Genomic DNA, 17360 nt, shown 5'->3' with positions numbered 1-17360 from the left:
TGTCTTGGTCTGGAACTGTCGCCATCGCAGTAAACACAGTCCTCTTACTTATTAGCATGGCTACTCCCTAGCCCTCATCCCATAGCAGGAATGGTAGGTCTGTTCCACCCAGCCCTTCCTTACCTGCAGTCAGTCCTTCTCTCTCAGGTGCATCTCTTGGAGGAAGACTATGTCGTCTTTCATGCCTTTCAGGTGGGCGAAGACTCTGGATCTTTTCACTGGGCCGTTAAGTCCCCTGACATTCCAGGTGACTATCGTGATGTGGGAATTTTGTCTCCCCAATTGTTGCGAGATCAACCATTCTTACCTTGTGATGTCCCCCTGCACTCCATAAGTGGCTGCTTACGGTGCCATCTTGTTCCATGTTCCCGGGATTAGCCTGTTGAAGCCAGTCTAGAGCTCGCCGTGTCCACCCCCCCCCCACCTTATAATTTTGTTCCCCCTGTGGTTTTAATTCCCCCATCTGCCTCCCCACCACTTAACCCCCATATTCTGTCTACCCCTCGACCTTTCTGCACACCAGGCGCTCTCCTCGGTGGGATATGTGCCGTGCCCCCCCCCCCCCCTCCCACCCACTCTCTCATACTTCCTTGAGCTAGCTTTCCCGCAAGTTTGGTGGCCACCCCCCCCCCCCTGCCAGCGTCGATCTGACCCCCTCCTATGCCTGCCTTGCTGATGTCCCTTCTATCTCCTCCTCGACCTCTCCTGTGCTCTGCTGCACTCGCCCTCTCCTTCCTGTGAGCTGGTTCTCCTGTTCATAGCGATGCGATGCAGTCCCATGTAATATTATCCATTGACACACAATCAGGTCAAACAGAATGCAGGTAGTAAGTTTCAAGGGAGTAAGACAAGGCTGGATGGCCTCTACTTTTCTGCCAGGAGTATTAAAGGTAAAACGGATGAGTTAAGGGTGATGATTGACCCATGCAATTATGATATAATAGCTATCACAGACATGGTTGAGTGAGGAGCAGGATTGGCAGCTCAACATCCCGGGATATAGAACCTTCAGGCAAGACAGAGGAGGGGGTAAAACAGGAGGAGGCATTGCATTATTAGTTAAGGAGACAGTTAGTGCAGTGAGGAGAGATGTTACCGTGGAGGCGGCGTCAAATGAAGCTTTGTGGATAGAGCATAGGAATAAAAAAGCGACAGCTACATTGCTCGGTGGATATGATAGACCCCCAGATAGTCAGTGGGAAATTGAGGAGCAAATATGTGCATAACTTGTGAACGGGTGGAAAAATAATAAGAGGGAAATAATATCAGGTGATTTCAACTTTTCCAAAATTAATTGGGATGCCCATCATGTTAAGGGCTTAGGTGGAATAGAGCTCTTAAAATATATAAAGGAGAACTTTTAAGCTCAATATGTAGAGGATCCAATAAGGGACGGTGTAGTGCTGGACCTAATTCTGGGGAATGAAGCCAGACAGGTGGTTGATGTGTTAGTTTGATTTTGATTTAATTTATTGGCACATGTACCAAAGTACAGTGAAAAGTATTTTTCTGCGGCCAACAGAACGTACACAGTACGTAGATAATAGACAAAAAGAATAATCAACAGAGTATATTGACAAATGGTACATCGACAAATAGTGATTGGTTGCAGTGTGGAACAAGGGGCCAAACAAAGCAAATACATGAGCAAAGAGCAGCTTATGGCATTGGGAACAGGGAACAAATCAGTTTGAGGGCGAGTCGTTCAGGAGTCTAGTAGCTGTGGGGAAGAAGCTGTTCCTATGTCCGGATATGTGGGTCTTCAGATTTCTGTATCTTCTGTCTGATGGAAGGGTCTGGAAGAAGGCAATGCCTGGGTGGGAGGGATCTCTGACAATGCTGTCTGCCTTCCTGAGGCAGTGGGAGGTGCAGACAGAATCAATGGGAGGTGGCAAGTTTGTGTGATGCGTTGGGCTGAGTTCACCACACTCTGCAGTTTCTTGCGATCTTGGGCCGAGCAGTTGCCATACCAGGCTGTGATGCAGCCGGATAGGATGCTCTCTATCGCACATCTGTAGAAGATTGTGAGAGTCGATGCAGACATGCCAAATTTCTTTAGTTTCTGTAGGAAGTAGAGACTCTGTGGGGCTTTCTTGACAGTTGTATCAACGCGAGTGGACCAGGACAGACTGTTGGTGATGGTGATCCCCAGGAACTTAAAGCTATCGACCATCGCTACTTCGGAGTCATTGATGTCGGGGGGTGGGGGGGTCATGCTACGCTTCCTGATGTCGGTGATCAGTTCCTTGGTCTTTCCGACATTTAGAGAGTGGTTGCTTTCAATACACCCTGCAACTAAGTGATTTATCTCCCTCCTGTAGTTTGATTCGCCGTTGTTTTGAGATACCCCCCAACACAGTTGTATCATCCGCAAACTTATAGATCGAATTGGAGTTGAATCTCGCCACACAGTCGTGTGTGTATAGGGATTACTGTAGACGACTGAGCACACATCCTTGCGGGGCTCCGGTGTTGAGGACTATTGTGGAGGAGGTGTTGTTCCCTATCCTGACAGATTGCGGTCTGTTGGTGAGGAAGTCAAGGATCCAGCTGCACAGCGAGGGGTCAAGTGCAAGATTGCAGTTTGGTTGTTAGTCTTGTCAGGATAATGGTGTTGAAGGTGGAGCATTTTAATGATAGCGACCACATCATGGTACAATTTAAATGTGGTCTGGACAAAGAAATAGACAAGTTGGGAAAAAAAGGTTTTGGATTGAGGCAGAGTAGATTTTAACAAAATAAAGCAGGATCTGGCCAAGGTAGACTGGAAAGAGTTACTTGTGGAGAAATCTACAGAAGAGCATTGAGGGAATTCAAAAAGGAAATGGGGAGTGTCCAGGCCCAATATGTTCCCTCCAGGGTAATAGGAAGGAGTAACAAGCCCAGAGAACCATGGATGACAAAGATATTCAGGATACAATGAGAAGGAAAAGGGAAGCGTTTAACAAGTATAAGGGGACCATGTTTGCAGAGACATTAATGGAGTACAGAAAGTGCAGAATGGAGCTTAAGAAATCAATTAGGAAAGCAAAAATGGGATAAGAGAAAGCTCTGGCTGGTAAAAGTAGGGATAATTCCATATCAATGGGAAGAGGATAACTAGGGAAAGAGTCGGGCCCATTAAGGTCAAAGGGGGAAATCTGTGAGTGGAGCCAGAGGACATTGGTAGAGTGTTGAATGAATATTTCACATCTGTCATCATTTAAGGGAATGAGGTGGTGGTAATGGAACTGGGGGAGAGAGATTGTGAGGTTCTTGAGCAAATTGGCATGGGGAGTAACGAGGTATTGGCAGGCTTAAAAGTGGACAAATCTCCAGGTCCAGTTGAATTGTGCCCCAGTCTGCTGTGGGAGACAAGGGGGGAAGATTGTCGGGGTTCTGACCCAAATTTCTAATTCTTCTCTGGCCACAGGGAAGAAGTACCAAAGGGCTGGAGAACAGCTAATGTAGTCCCACTATTTAAGGAACGTTGGAGAGACAAGCCAGAGAACTACAGACCAGTGAGTCTCATGTCAGTGGTTGGAAAAATACTGGGGAAGATTCTGAAGGACAATCTATCTCCACTTGGAGAGGCAGGATTTGATCAGGGATGGTCAGCATGACTTTGTCAGAGGGAGGTCATGCCTAACAAATTTGATTGAATTTTTTGAGTATGTAGCCATGTAGATGAGGGTGTCATGTGACAGTACCTTTAAGAAATGGGTGTTTATAAATGGGTGTGTATATAAATATCCGTAGTGAGAGTACCTTTTAAGAAATGCGTGTTTACTACTGCAGTTATGTCAGACTGTGGGTGGAGCTGGGCTGTCTGTCAGCATTTTACTTTCGTTTTAGGCTGTTTGCTGCAGGGTGTGTTTTAGTTTCGTTTTCAGGGTTGGAGCTGAAGCCATACAAAGCAGGCGTACTGCTGTTCTCTCTGCCATGAAAAGATTATCTGTTGATCATTTGGTGAATTCAAAATTATATTTTTTTTCAGTAGTGAATGTAAACCTGATGTGCTTCTGTTAAAAGGGGTTTCTTTTGTCTTCTGGATATTGTTTGGGACATTATTAAGGATTACTTGGTGTTGTATTCTTTGGGGGTTGTATTTGAATTAATGGGTGCTAAGATGTTCACTATGTTTTAAAAAGGTTAACTTGGGTTCATAGAATAAACATTGTTTTGCTTTAAAAAACACTTCGATTTCTGCTGTACCACACCTGTAGAGTGGGACGTGTGCTCCCCATACCACAATCTATTAAAGGTTGTGGGTCAGGTGAACTCCATGATACACTTTGGGGTTCTCTAAACCCTGATCTATTACAAGGATAGTGCAATTGATGTAGTTTACGTGGATTTCAGCGACGCCTTTGACAAGGTCCCACATGGGAGACTTATTAAGAAGGCAAATGCACATGGGACACAGGGTGATTTGATAAGGTGGATTCATAGTAGGAGACACGAGGGTGATTATAGAAGGCTACTTTATTGTCTGGAAGCCAGTGTCCAATGGCGCACCATAGGGTTCTGCACTGGGTCTCCGGTTGTTTGTTTTATATATATATGACTATGCTGTGGAGATGCCGGCGTTGGACTCGGGTGAGCTCAGTAAGAAGTCTTACAACACCAGGTTAAAGTCCAACAGGTTTGTTTCAAATCACTAGCTTTCGGAGCTAGATGAGCTAGATGATTATGTGTGAGGTAGGATCAGTAAGTTTGCGGATGACACAAAGCTTAGCCGGGTGGTTAACACTGAGGTTGAGTGTCTTGGGTTACAGGAAGATATAGACAGGATGGTCAAATGGGCTGATGGAATGTAACCCTGAAAAGTGTGAGGTGATACACTTTGGAAGGAGTAATGTGACAAGGAAGTATACAATTAAGGAAGTTCCGAAGAACAAAGGGACCATGGTGTGCATAAATATCTGAAGGCAGGGCAGGTTAATAGGTTGGTACATACATAGAACATACAGTGCAGAAGGAGGCCATTTGGCCCATCGAGTCTGCACCGACCCACTTAAGCCCTCACTTCCACCCTATCCCCGTAACCCAATAACCCCTGCTAACATTTTTCGTCACTAAGGACAATTTATCATGGCCAATCTACCTAACCTATACGTCTTTGGACTGTGGGAGGAAACCGGAGCACCCGGAGGAAACCCACACAGACACGGGGCGAACGTGCAGACTCCGCACAGACAGTGACCCAGCAGGGAATCGAACCTGGGACCCGGGCGCTGTGAAGCCACAGTGCTATCCACTTGTGCTACCGTGCTGCCCCCTGCTGTAAAAGGCATATGGGACACTCGCTTTTATCAATCGGGGCATAGATTACAAAAGCAGGGCGGTCATGATGGAGCTGTACAGAACTCTGGTGAGGCCACAGCTGGAGTACTGTGTGCAAATTTGGTCACCACATTATAGGTTGTAATTGCACTGGAATGGGTGCAGAGGAGATTCACCAGAATGTTGCCTTGGATAGAAGATTTAAGTTATAAAGAGAGGTCTGATAGGCTTGGGTTGTTTTCTCTGGAGACGAGAAGACTGAGGTGTGACCCGAGTGAGATGTACAGATTATGAGGGATATGGTCCGGGTGGATGGGGAGCAGCTGCTCCCCTGTTGAAGGGCCATTTATGAGGGGACACAAGTTCAAAGTGAGGAGTGGGAAGTTTAGGGGGAATTTGAAGAAAAGCTTTTTTTACCCAGAGAGGTGATGGTCTGGAATGCACTGCCTGGGAGGATGGTAGAGGTGGGTTGCCTCACATCCTTTAAAAAGTACCTGGATGAGTACTTGGCACGTCTTAACATTCAAGGCAATGGACCAAGTGCTCCCCGTGTCTGCATGGGTTTCCTCCGGGTGCTCCGGTTTCCTCGCGCAGTCCAGAAATGTGCAGGTTAGGTGGATTAGCCATGCTAAATTGCCCTTAGTGTCCAAAAGGGTAGGCGGGGTTACTGGGACAGGGTGGTGTGGGCTTAAGTAGGGTGCTCTTTCCAAGGGCCAATGCAGACTCGATGGGCTGAAGGGCCTCTTCTGCACTGCACTACTGTGATTATGTGATTTCCTTCGCGTCCTCTGTGCGTTCCTCACCGCTGCCTCTCTTGCTGCTTGTCCAGACTGTTCTTAGAGATGAACCCGTCCACCACTGCTCAGGCAATAAAGTAATTTTCTTTGCCCTGGTATGTTACCCAGAGCCTGGCTGGGAATAACATCCCGAATCTGACCTTGTTCTTGGATAGGTTAAATTTCTTTGCATGGTTAAATTCGGCCTTGCGCTTTGCCAGGTCTGCCCCAATGCCTGATGCACTCAGGATCTGTCGTGCCCAGCGAAGGATCCTTTATCCTTTCCCGGTCCTAATAGCAGCTTGGCTATTATCACCCTCGGCTGCACCCCGGCCCTGAGCTTTGGTCGGAACGACCCATGAGCCCTGTCGATCTCCCGCGGTTTGGGTAAGATGGCCCTCCCAACTAGGTTGCCCAGCATTTGGGCCGCACAGTCGATTGGGTCCCTGCCCTCAATTCCCTCTGGCAGGCCCACTATCTGAATGTTCTGCCACCTCGACCGATTCTCCTGATCTTCAACCTTCCCTTTAAGGCTCCCCTGGGTTGCCACCAATCTCTTGATCTCGGCCTCCAGAGTGACGGTTCTGTCGCCCTGATCCATTGATGCGTTTTCCAGTTCTCGTATCGGGCTCTCCTGGGCTTCCTGCCTCTTCCACATGCCGTCGCGTGCCTTCTGCATGGCGGCTAGCGCCACTGCCACCTCCATCTTGATTGTCGCCGTTATCTCAGTCATTAAGTCATCCTTCATTAAGGTTAGGAACATCTTCCACCCATTGCCTGGGGGTGGGTGGGGGGTCTTTTCCAAGGTCTCTGGTCTCCCTCTCTTGGAGGTGGCCGGGGACCCCAAGCCTTGCCTCATGGGTCCGCTGACCTGCTTGCTTGCTGCTCCTGTCTTTTGCTGCAATTCCTGGTGTTCCTGCGGCCTCTCAAGCTGCTGCTTCCTGGCATTTTTGTCGTCCGTTATTGTTGATCGTGAGATGTTTAAGTTCGGTTTTGCGGGCTTAATCCGGTCAAAAGTGCCTATCTTGTTGTCTTATGAAGGAGAGCCACATGATGTGTGACTACTTAGCCCGTCACCTGAAGTCTCCCATGCAAGTAATTCTTAATGTCAAACTGGAGTCTTGTCCTCTGGTGGCCATTTTCAGGGCATGGAACTCGACGGGGGTGAAGGTGGATGTTCTTATCTTTGCCTCACTTATAGCCTGGAGGCGGGTTCTGCTGGGATGAATATCTCCTACTCCACCGGTGCTCTGGCTTCCTCCCACAGCCCAAAAATGTGCAGGTTAGGTGGATTGGCCACTCTAAATTGCCCTCAGTGTCCAAAGGTTAGGTGGGCTTTCAGGGATAGGGTGGAGGTGGGCTTTCAGGGATAGGGTGGAGGTGGGCTTAAGTAGGATGTTTTTTCAAGGGCTGTTGAAGACCCGATGGGCCGAATGACCTCATTCTTCACTGTTGATTGTTGATTCTACCTGTATTGTTGGTTATTTATTTTATAGTGTAACCTGTAATATCTATTTTTATATAATTCTATTGTTAAAGATGAAAGATTTCAAGAAAAATATATTTTTTTATAAGATGAGTGCAATTCCAACAACACTCAAGAAGCTCAACACCATCCAGGAGAAAGCAGCCCGCTTGATTGTCACCCTGTCCACAAACATTCACTCCCTCCGCCACTGACACACAGTAACAGCCGTGTGTACCATCTACAGGGTGCACTGCAGGAACTCACCAAGTCTCCTTAGGCAGCACCTTCCAAACCCACAACCACTACCATTTGGAAAGACAAGAGCAGCAGATACATGGCAACCCCACCACCTGAAGATTCTTCACCAGTCACTCACCATCCTAACTTGAAAATATATCGGCCGTTTCTTCGCTCTCGCTGGGTCAGGATCCTGGAACTCCCTCCCGTGAGTTGAAGCAGATTTAGGCTATTCGGCCCATTGACCCTGTTCTGCCATTAAATGCGATCGTGACTGATCTGATATCATCCTCAAATCCCAGTTTCCCGCCTTATTCCCATAACCCTTGATTCCCTCACTGATTTAACAATCTGTCTATCTCAGCCTTGAGCATATTTAATGACCCAGCCTCTACAGCTCTCTGCGGTAAAGAATTCCACAGATTCACTACCCTCCGGGAGAAGAAATTCCTCCTCAACTCTGCACTGTAAGTGTACCTACACCACACGGACTGCAGCAGTTAAAGATGGCAGCTCGCCACCACCTTCTCTGGGATAATTAGGGATGGGCCATTAATACTGGGCAAGGACAGCGACGCCCAGATCCCTTGAATGAATGAAACAAAATCTGGCATTAAAACATCGTGTGGGATTTACTGGCTGTTCACACCGGTGGGATAATCCGGTCTCACTGACGGCGCACGGGTTTCCCGGCGAAGAGGGGTGCAGTCAACGGGAAATCCCGACAACAGTGGGAGCAGAAAATTCCACTGGCGGGCTGCCTCGCCTGCCGAAAAATACACGGTGGGTTACTCCATAAATCCCGCCAATTATTTATCTATTTATATAGTGTGTACAGGATAAATGACCATGTAGGCATCACATCGGAGTCTGATTCTATTCACCCTCCACTGCAGATAGCAGAAGTGGGGTTGGCACAGTCGCAACTTCACTGGATTTATAAACCAGAGACCTCGGCTAACAATCTGGGGATGTGGGTTCAAGTCCCACCACAGAAATTGGTGGAATTTAAATTCAAATATCAATGGATGAGGCAGCACGGTAGCACAGTGGTTCGCACAGTTGATTCACAGCGCCTGGGTCCCAGGTACGATTCCCGACATGGGTCACTGTCTGTGCGGAGTCTGCACTTTCTCCCTGTGCCTGTGTGGGTTTCCTCCGGATGCTCCGATCTCCTCCCACAAGTCCTGAAAGACGTGCTTGATAGGTGAATTGGACATTCTGAATTCTCCCTCTGTGCACCCGAACAGGTGTCGGAATGTGGCGACTTGGGGATTTTCACAGTAACTTCATTGCAGTGTTAATGTAAGCCTACTGGTGACAATAAAGATTATAATTTGAAAGCTCCTCTCAGTGATAGCAATCATGAAACTATTGTCAATTTTTTAAAACCCCTGAATTTTTGATCGGGCCTACATGTGACTCCAGGCACTCAGCAATGCGGTGACTCTTAACTCCCCTCCGAAATAGCTGAGTCAGTTCAGGGGTCAATTAGGAAGGGACAACAGAATACTGGCCAACCTCCCATCAGAGAATGAATCTTGTTTTTAAACTCGGCATTCCGCAGGAGTGGCCGGTGATTAGGATTGGGGTCTCTGGGTAATACATACAGACGCACATCCTCAATATGGACTGGTGCAATTGCCAAGAGGCTGCAGCCCGCGTTAATTCAGCCCGTCTTTCAACATTACATTTCTGATCAGCAGATTGCAGCCACTTTTGCAACAACCATGTCACTAAACCAACAATAGAATATTATTCAGTAGTAACATTTACCAAAGGTGACACTTCTGAACATGGGTTGTTGCTAAATATTTACAAATTAGGAATGAATTTGGATCAGAACGCATATTTCTGAGTATGCATGTGTTGTAGCAAAGGGAGAGTGAGGCTTCTAACCGCCCCCCCCCCCCCCCCCCCCCCGCCCCCCCCCGGATTCAGAGATCCAGTGAGAACTCAGTGAACAAGCTGCTTTGAGTGTCTGATGTATAAGACTGTGGTGCCTGTGTGAAAGATGTCAACCTTGATCTCTGTTTAACCAACAGGACAATCTAATCGTGCAAACTCCCGACAAATACCGTGGCTGGCCATGATGACGCTGTGTTTCACAGCGATATTTGGATGTTTCCGTTAACTGGCAGCTAGTTTTGTCAGTGCTGATGGATGACCAGTTAGACACGAATCAATGATGTCCCAACAGAATAGAGGGGGAAAGGGTTCTGATTTCCAATGTTAATCAAGGCTCTAGTTTTAGCACTCAATGCACTCTGTATTCAGGGTTAACAAATGCCCTGAAAGAAATATTGTTCATAGATCTCCATCTCTTGTGTAAGGACATGAACTGAAATAATCTTTAAACCTAAATCATTATTCTCCCATTAACAAGTCCAGCAGCTGTTACAACACAAATATTTTTAAGCGTTTGCAAATCACAAAGTCTCACAAACACTCTCTCACTCTCTGTCACACACACACTCTCTCAGACATACTCCACATACATACTCACACTCTCATACACACATATATACTCACTCTGACATACTCGCGCACACCCACATACATACTCACAGATTCTCACACACACATATACTCACACACCTACATACTCACAAACACATACATACACACATACTCACATACATACACTCACACGCACATACACACACACACATACATACTCACACACACTCACATTCACATACTCTTACACGCATATCTAAACACTCACACACACATGCACTGTCACGCACTCTCATTCTGTCTTTAAGGGGCATCTTGACAAATACATGAATAGGATGGGAATACATGGAAGTGTAGAAGATTTTAGTTTAGACGGGCAGCATGGTCGGCGCAGGCTTGGCGGGCCGAAGGGCCTGTTCCTGCACTGTACTTTTCTTTGTTCTTTTGTTCTTTGTCTCTCACATATTCTCTCACACATGCTTTTTAACACACTCACTCTCACATGCACTCTCTCTAAACACTCTCTCACAAACTCTCTCTCTCACACATCTCTGTAACACTCTGTCACACTCACATTCTCACACACACACTCTCACACAAACTCTCACATACACATTCATCCCTATCACTCACTCTCTCACACACTCATGCACACTCTCCCACATACAGACTCTCACACTCATCTCTATCACACACTCATTCTCTCACACGCACTCTCTCATGCACTCTCTCCTTCACACACACAAACTTTCTCTCTCACATACACTCACACACACTCTCTAACACACACTCTCTATCACACGCACACTCTCTATCACACGCACACTCTCTATCACACGCACACTCTCTATCACACGCACACTCTCTATCACACGCACACTCAGTCTCTCATGAACACACTCCCTCACACAAACTTTTTCTCTCACATACACACGCACTCTGTCACACACTCTCTATCACACACACACACTCTCTATCACACACGCACACTCTCTATCACACACGCACACTCTCTATCACACGCACACTCTCTATCACAAGCACACTCACTCTCTCATGCACACTCCCTCACACACAAACTTTTTCTCTCACATACACACGCACTCTGTCACACACTCTCTATCACACACACACTCTCTATCACACACACACACTCATCTCTATCACATACTGTCTCACACACACACTCTCTTTCACGCACACACTCACACACACTCTCTCTCACACTGGGCGAGACATTCCGGCCAGGCTGGGCCAGAAAAGCATCTTGCCGAGGTGCAGTGTAGCCAATGAAAGCTGGAAGACCCCGTTCCTGGGATCCGCCCAGATCGCAACGTCTTGTGAAATTAAAAGCAATCTCACGAGACGTTGCAAGGAGAATCCCATTGTAAAAAAAGCAGGGCTAGGCCACGCGTTCCCCATCCAGGCCCCTTATTCAACGCGTGTAGCACAGGCGCACTTTCACACACGCGCACTGTCTCACACGCGCACTCTCTCACACACGCGCACTCTCACACACGCGCACTCTCTCACACACGCACTCTCTCACACACGCACTCTCTCACACACTCGCACTCTCTCACACACACTATCTCTCACTCCCTCAGTCACTCTTTTTCTCCCACACTTACACACACTCTCTCTCACATACTCTCTCACTCACACACTCGCAGATACATTCTCCCTCACACACTCACACTCCCTCACTCATCTCTCTCACACTCACTCGCAGATACATTCTCTTACACTCTCACTCCCTCACTTACGCACTCGCCCGCGCTCTCACACTCGCGCTCTCACACTCGCAGACACATTCTCTCTTACGATCTCACTCGCCCTCACACTCACCCTCACACTCGTGCCCTCTCACACTCGTGCCCTCTCACACTCGTGCCCTCTCACTCGCAGACACATTCTCTCTTACTCACTCCCTCACACTCACTCCTCTCTCTTACACTCACACTCTCACACACTCTCTCACACACACACTCTCTCACACACACACACTCACTATCTCTCACACACACACACACTATCTCTCACACACACTCATACACACATGTCTAGTTAACACATTTGCAAATTTTACTTCTGCCCACAGATTTCCAATTGTTTATTTGAGTGATTAGTGACAGAGGTCCCGACCCTGGTCTTGGTGGAGACCCACTCCCACCATCTGAGATTTTTCCTAATCCTTTACCCAGCTGCCTAACCGCTGACTTCCCGCATTTCTATCCAGGACGTGTTGATTAGGTGAGACCTTTGATCAATTCTCTCCAACTCATTTAAAAATATAATAAAGAGATGTGTTAAGTGTGATCTGACTGCAACTAAAGGCCACGAACACCTGAGGTTTCATATGTACAATTTCAATATTAAAGATCAAATAAATTTGAGCAACCACAGTTTATGACTTGTAAAATTTCTGCCTGTTTGAAACATTTTCAAGATTGAAATAAATTAAATAAATGCAAGGGGAGGGGGGCAATGTGATGTAAGGAGGATTCCCCCTACCCCCTGTGGAATGGACAGCACAATTTCAAAACGCAGGTTTTACTGCCTGTAACCATCCATCTGTCTCTCTCTTACACTCTTTCCCCACACTCCCAAACACACCCACGCTGTCATAGAGACGCTACAGAGCAGAGGTAGGCCACTTGGCCCATCAACTCTGCATCAACCCTCCAAAAGGACATCCTACCTCGGACCACTCCTCCATCCTATCCCAGTAACCCCACCTTGGACACCAAGGGGCAATTGATCATGGCCAATCCACCGAACCCGAACATCTTTAGCCTGTGGGAGGAAACCGAAGCAGCCGGAGGAAACCCACAGAAACATGGGGAGAAAGTGCAAACTCCACACAGACGGTCACCCAAGGACGGAATTGAACCGGGTCCCTGGCACTGAGACAGTTGTGCTAACCAGCATGCCACCAGGCTGGTCTCACTGTGTGCGTCTGTGAATTTTTGCCAGGAGGAGGAGGGTCAGAGCCAGGACCCTGTGACTTTCTGGTGCTGGCAGATTTGGCTGCAGTAGGTGTATGTAGAGGAGGGTCAGCAAGATGAGAATTAGAGAGGTCAGCCCCATACGCCAGGGTGGTCCAGATGAGCTCCATGGGGCTGCCGCCCGCATCCCTGTGTGTCCTGAAGGGGTTGAAGATCCTGAGGTGCAAGGAGGCGGCAATTCTCTCAGACACGAGGCATCTGTAGAGTCCCTGGTCTGTCAGCTGGGCGTCGGTGATGGTGTAAATGCTCCCGCCGGTGCCTCCCCCGCCACGGCTCCCTCGCCCCCTCCCGCCGCGGTTCCTCCGCACCCCACCCCCCCCACTGCGGCTCCCCCGCACCCCCCCATGCCCCTAAGTTCTCTCCCCCCCCACAGCTCCCCCACCCCCACTGCGGACCCCCCTCCCCCCATTGTGGCTCCCCCACCCCCACATCCCGCGGCTCCCCCCCCCCCCCCAGGGAGAACCCCCACAGACAGAACCCCCAGGGGGATGGACAATCAACCCGCCAACCAGAGTGAGGTAGGTGAACAATCGCTACAACAATGGTCATTCCCTCTGACCCACTCTCCCCACCCCAAACAGGGGCCACACATCATTCTGTTACAAGTCCGAGTCATACAGCACAGAAAAGGCCCTTCGGTCCATCAAGTCTGTGCCAGTCAAAAACAACCACCTAATTATGCTAATCCCATTTCCAAGCACTTGTATGCCCTGGGATCGCAAGTTCACATCTAAATACCTCTTAACTGTACTGAGGATCTCTGCCTCCACCACCCTTTCAGGCAGCGAATTCCAAACTCCCACCACCCTCTAGATCAGAGGTTCTCAACCGGGGTCCATGTAACATTACTGGGGGTCCACACAAAAAAAATACCGAATTGGGGGTCCATGGTGATATTTTAGTGGTCCATAGAGCAATTCTACTTCAGAACAACTGTTATTACTGAGAATTAAATTTTTACAGTAATCTACGCCATATTAAAATACTAAAAGTAGAAATATTCATGTAGCTATGAATTTTTTATGGCAATCAAGTAGAAGAAAAAAACTTTACATTTGACAGTGTCGTAAATTTAAAGTTACTTAGAACAAACGGAGGTGAAAATCACCCATTGTTTCTCCTTGACAAGTTTAATGAATGATTTATAACAGTAATCACTAAAAACTGTGTATATTTGATATGAATTGGTTATTTTTAGAGTCATTTAATTCAATTTAGTCAGTAAAAAGTTTTTTTCATTACTTTTCATATTAGAATAAGTTTGGCAACGTACGAAAATACCGCTAATCCGTTTCCAACCCTCGCGGTAAGGTAGATGGACTTTAGTCATCGGACAAAATATAAGGATTAGTTTACCACGCATATAAGAAGCTTTTTTTCCTGTGGAATGGCTATGGGAGTCCACAAAAAAAAATTAAGAGGAAAAGGGGTCCATGGGTTAAAAATGGTTGAGAACTCCTGCTCTAGATGAAAATGTTCTTCCTCACATCCCTTCCCCTCCTGCACCTCACCTTAAATCTATGCCCCTTGGTCAATGCTCTCTCCATCAAGGGGAAAGGTTTCTTGTCTATTCTCATAATTACATTCCCTCATAACTTGTACATATCAATCATGTTGCCAACTCTGCCCCAAGAAAAACAATCCAAATCTATTCAAACTCTCTTCAGAACTACAATTCTCCAGCCAGAACATCCTGGTAAATCTCCTCTGCACCCTTTCCAATGCTATCACATCCCTCCAATAATGTGGATTCCAGAACTGCACACAAGACTCCAGCATAACCTCCCTGCTCTTAAACTCTATTCCTCCGCTAATAAAAGCAAGTAAACCACATGCCTTCTTAACCACTGTATCCATCTGCTCTGCTACTGTAAGATCCGGTGTACATGTACACCCAGATTCCTCACTGTCAGCTCAGGTCACGGCAGAAAGGCACCAAAATCTTAAATAAGCTGAACCACATCCTCCTTGTCATCCGAACCCCACACAGTTTGCCTTTCACTGACAACGTCTACACAGGTTTGATGTTAAAGGGGAGGGGGGGGGAAGTGACAGAATGATGTGTGGTCCCTGTCTGGGTGGACAGAGTGGGTCAGAGGAAGTGACCATTGTTGTAGCAATTGTTCACCTACATCACTCTGGTTGGCAGGGTGATTGTCCATCTCTCTGGGGCTTCCGTCTCTAGGGGCTTCTGTCTGGGTTCTGTCTCTGGGGCTTCGGTCTCTGGGGGGTTCTGTCTCTAGGGGGTTCTGTCTCTAGGGGGGGGGGTTCTGTCTCTGGGGGTTCTGTCTCTAGGGGGTTCTGTCTCTAGGAGGTTCTGTCTCTAGGGGGTTCTGTCTCTAGGGGGTTCTGTCTCTAGGGGGTTCTGTCTCGAGGAGGTTCTGTCTCTGGGGGGTTCTGTCTCTAGGGGGTTCTGTCTCGGGCCCCAGTCTATACAGTCACTCTTGTTGGGAAAGGTGTGAAGAATATTCCCTGGGTGGGAATTTGAGTGATGCTGATGCTGCTCCCAGCTCTCTCCATCCTGGCTCTGCTCATGGACAAGCTGCTGCCAGTACCCGGCGGCCAGGACGCCTCCTGTTTGCCTCCCCAAGCCTGCCAGATCCCCCTGCTGAGCCGGAACGTGGCCACCCTGGTGTGTGTGGTGGGGCCTGTGTCTGAGGGGCCGGTCGCCTGGTTTTATGTGAACAGTTCGGATGCAGAAGGCAGGGCCCAGCTGCTGCTGGGGGACGGCAGCCAGGGAGCCCCCAGCCCACAGCTCCAGCTGCTGCGGTCTCGCTCCGAAGTGAAGGACGGCAACCTGATCATCAGCCCGCTCGCCTTGTCCGACTCCGGCATCTACTCGTGCAGAGCGGCCGACAAAACGCTGGCCTATTACGAGGTGGACGTGCAGGACGTGGACAGTGTGCATGTGTCGGATAGGTGGCTGGGCCAGACGGTGCTGCCCCGGCTCAGGGTGCAGCTGGGCAGGAGGAGCCTGCAGATGTTCACCCTGTGGAATTCCTGGCAGGAGTGTGACCGCTGCTCCGCCCGGGGCCAGAGGAAGCGCCTGGGGTACTGCTACGCCCAGGCGGCCGGGGCGCCCGGGCCGCCGCTCCCCTGCGGCCTACAGGCGCTGCGGGAAGGCCGGCGGCTCCCCCGCCGGGGCCCCGAGCTCGCCCTGGCGTCCTGCCACGTCCCCTGCGCCACCGGCCCCTCGCCCGACGACCAGCTCCGCCGCCTCGAACTTCCGGGCCGGCGCTTCGTGCTCCTGGACCAGGCCCCGGTCCTCCTCCTGGAGACTCACCTGGTCACCGTCCACAGCAACGTGACTTTCCGGTGCCCCGGGGCCTCCATCTACAGCCCGGTGTCCTGGCAGTGGAATTCCACCCAGGTGGGCGGCCTGGAATCCCCCCAGGAGGCGGCCGACACACATTCCCTGGATCCAGCCACCGGCGGGAGCGTTTACACCATCACCGACACCCAGCTGGCAGACCAGGGACTCTACAGGTGCTTCGTGTCGGAGAGACTGGCCGCCTCCTTCCACCTCCGGGTCTTCAACCCCTTCAGGACGCACAGGGGGGTGGGCGGCAGCGCCATGGGGTTCATCTGGACCACCCTGGCCTGCGTGGGGCTGGCCTCTCTCATTCTCATCCTCCTCACCCTCCTCTACACCTACTGCAGCCAAATCCGCCGGCACCAGAAAGTCACAGGGTCCTGGCTCTGACCATCCTCCTCCTGGCAAAGATTCTCACACATACACACAGTGGCGGACCTACATTTTTGGGGGCCCTGAAGCTTGAACTGTTATGGGGGCCCCTTCGCAACCAGCAACGAGGTCTGGGTAACCACTGTTATCTTCTTCAATGGGGTTGTTCCACGACAGATCACCCCAATTTAAAAAAAAACAATTTAACCACTACCTCTCAGATTTTGATTAAAATTGCTGTACTGGATTATCTCACATGTCAAAGTCACTGGTGCGAATAAAAGTTTCCTATATAAAAGCGAATTACTGGGGATGCTGGAATCTGAAACGAATCGGAAAATGCTGGAAAATCTCAGCCAGTCTGGCAGCATCTGTAGGGAGAGAAAAGAGCTAACGTTTCGAGTCCGATGACTCTTTGTCAAGCTAACAGACAGAGAAAGTGGGAAATATTTACACTGTGG

The 17360-nt window shown here is 48.9% G+C and overlaps 2 protein-coding genes across 2 annotated transcripts in view; both read left to right on the top strand.

The window, feature by feature from the left end:
* The window catches only part of LOC119974592 (alpha-tectorin-like), a 66109-nt gene extending 55864 nt beyond the window's left edge, over nucleotides 1-10245 (top strand). Inside the window, exon 11 of the mRNA XM_038813622.1 lies at nucleotides 9792-10245. Coding sequence (XP_038669550.1) covers nucleotides 9792-9880 — 89 coding nt within the window. The 3' untranslated portion in view covers nucleotides 9881-10245. The remainder of the gene's footprint in view (nucleotides 1-9791) is intronic.
* Nucleotides 10246-15705: 5460 nt separating this feature from the next.
* Nucleotides 15706-16917, top strand: LOC119974234 (protein FAM187B-like). The gene has a single exon (XM_038813002.1). It carries the CDS (start codon nucleotides 15706-15708, stop codon nucleotides 16915-16917), a length of 1212 nt encoding a protein of 403 aa, XP_038668930.1.
* Nucleotides 16918-17360: the final 443 nt, after the last annotated feature.

The sequence above is a fragment of the Scyliorhinus canicula genome, chromosome 12 (genome assembly GCF_902713615.1).
Source record: "Scyliorhinus canicula chromosome 12, sScyCan1.1, whole genome shotgun sequence".
NCBI classification, from domain to species: Eukaryota; Metazoa; Chordata; class Chondrichthyes; order Carcharhiniformes; family Scyliorhinidae; genus Scyliorhinus; species Scyliorhinus canicula.
This window is presented reverse-complemented; position numbering and strand designations above follow the sequence as displayed.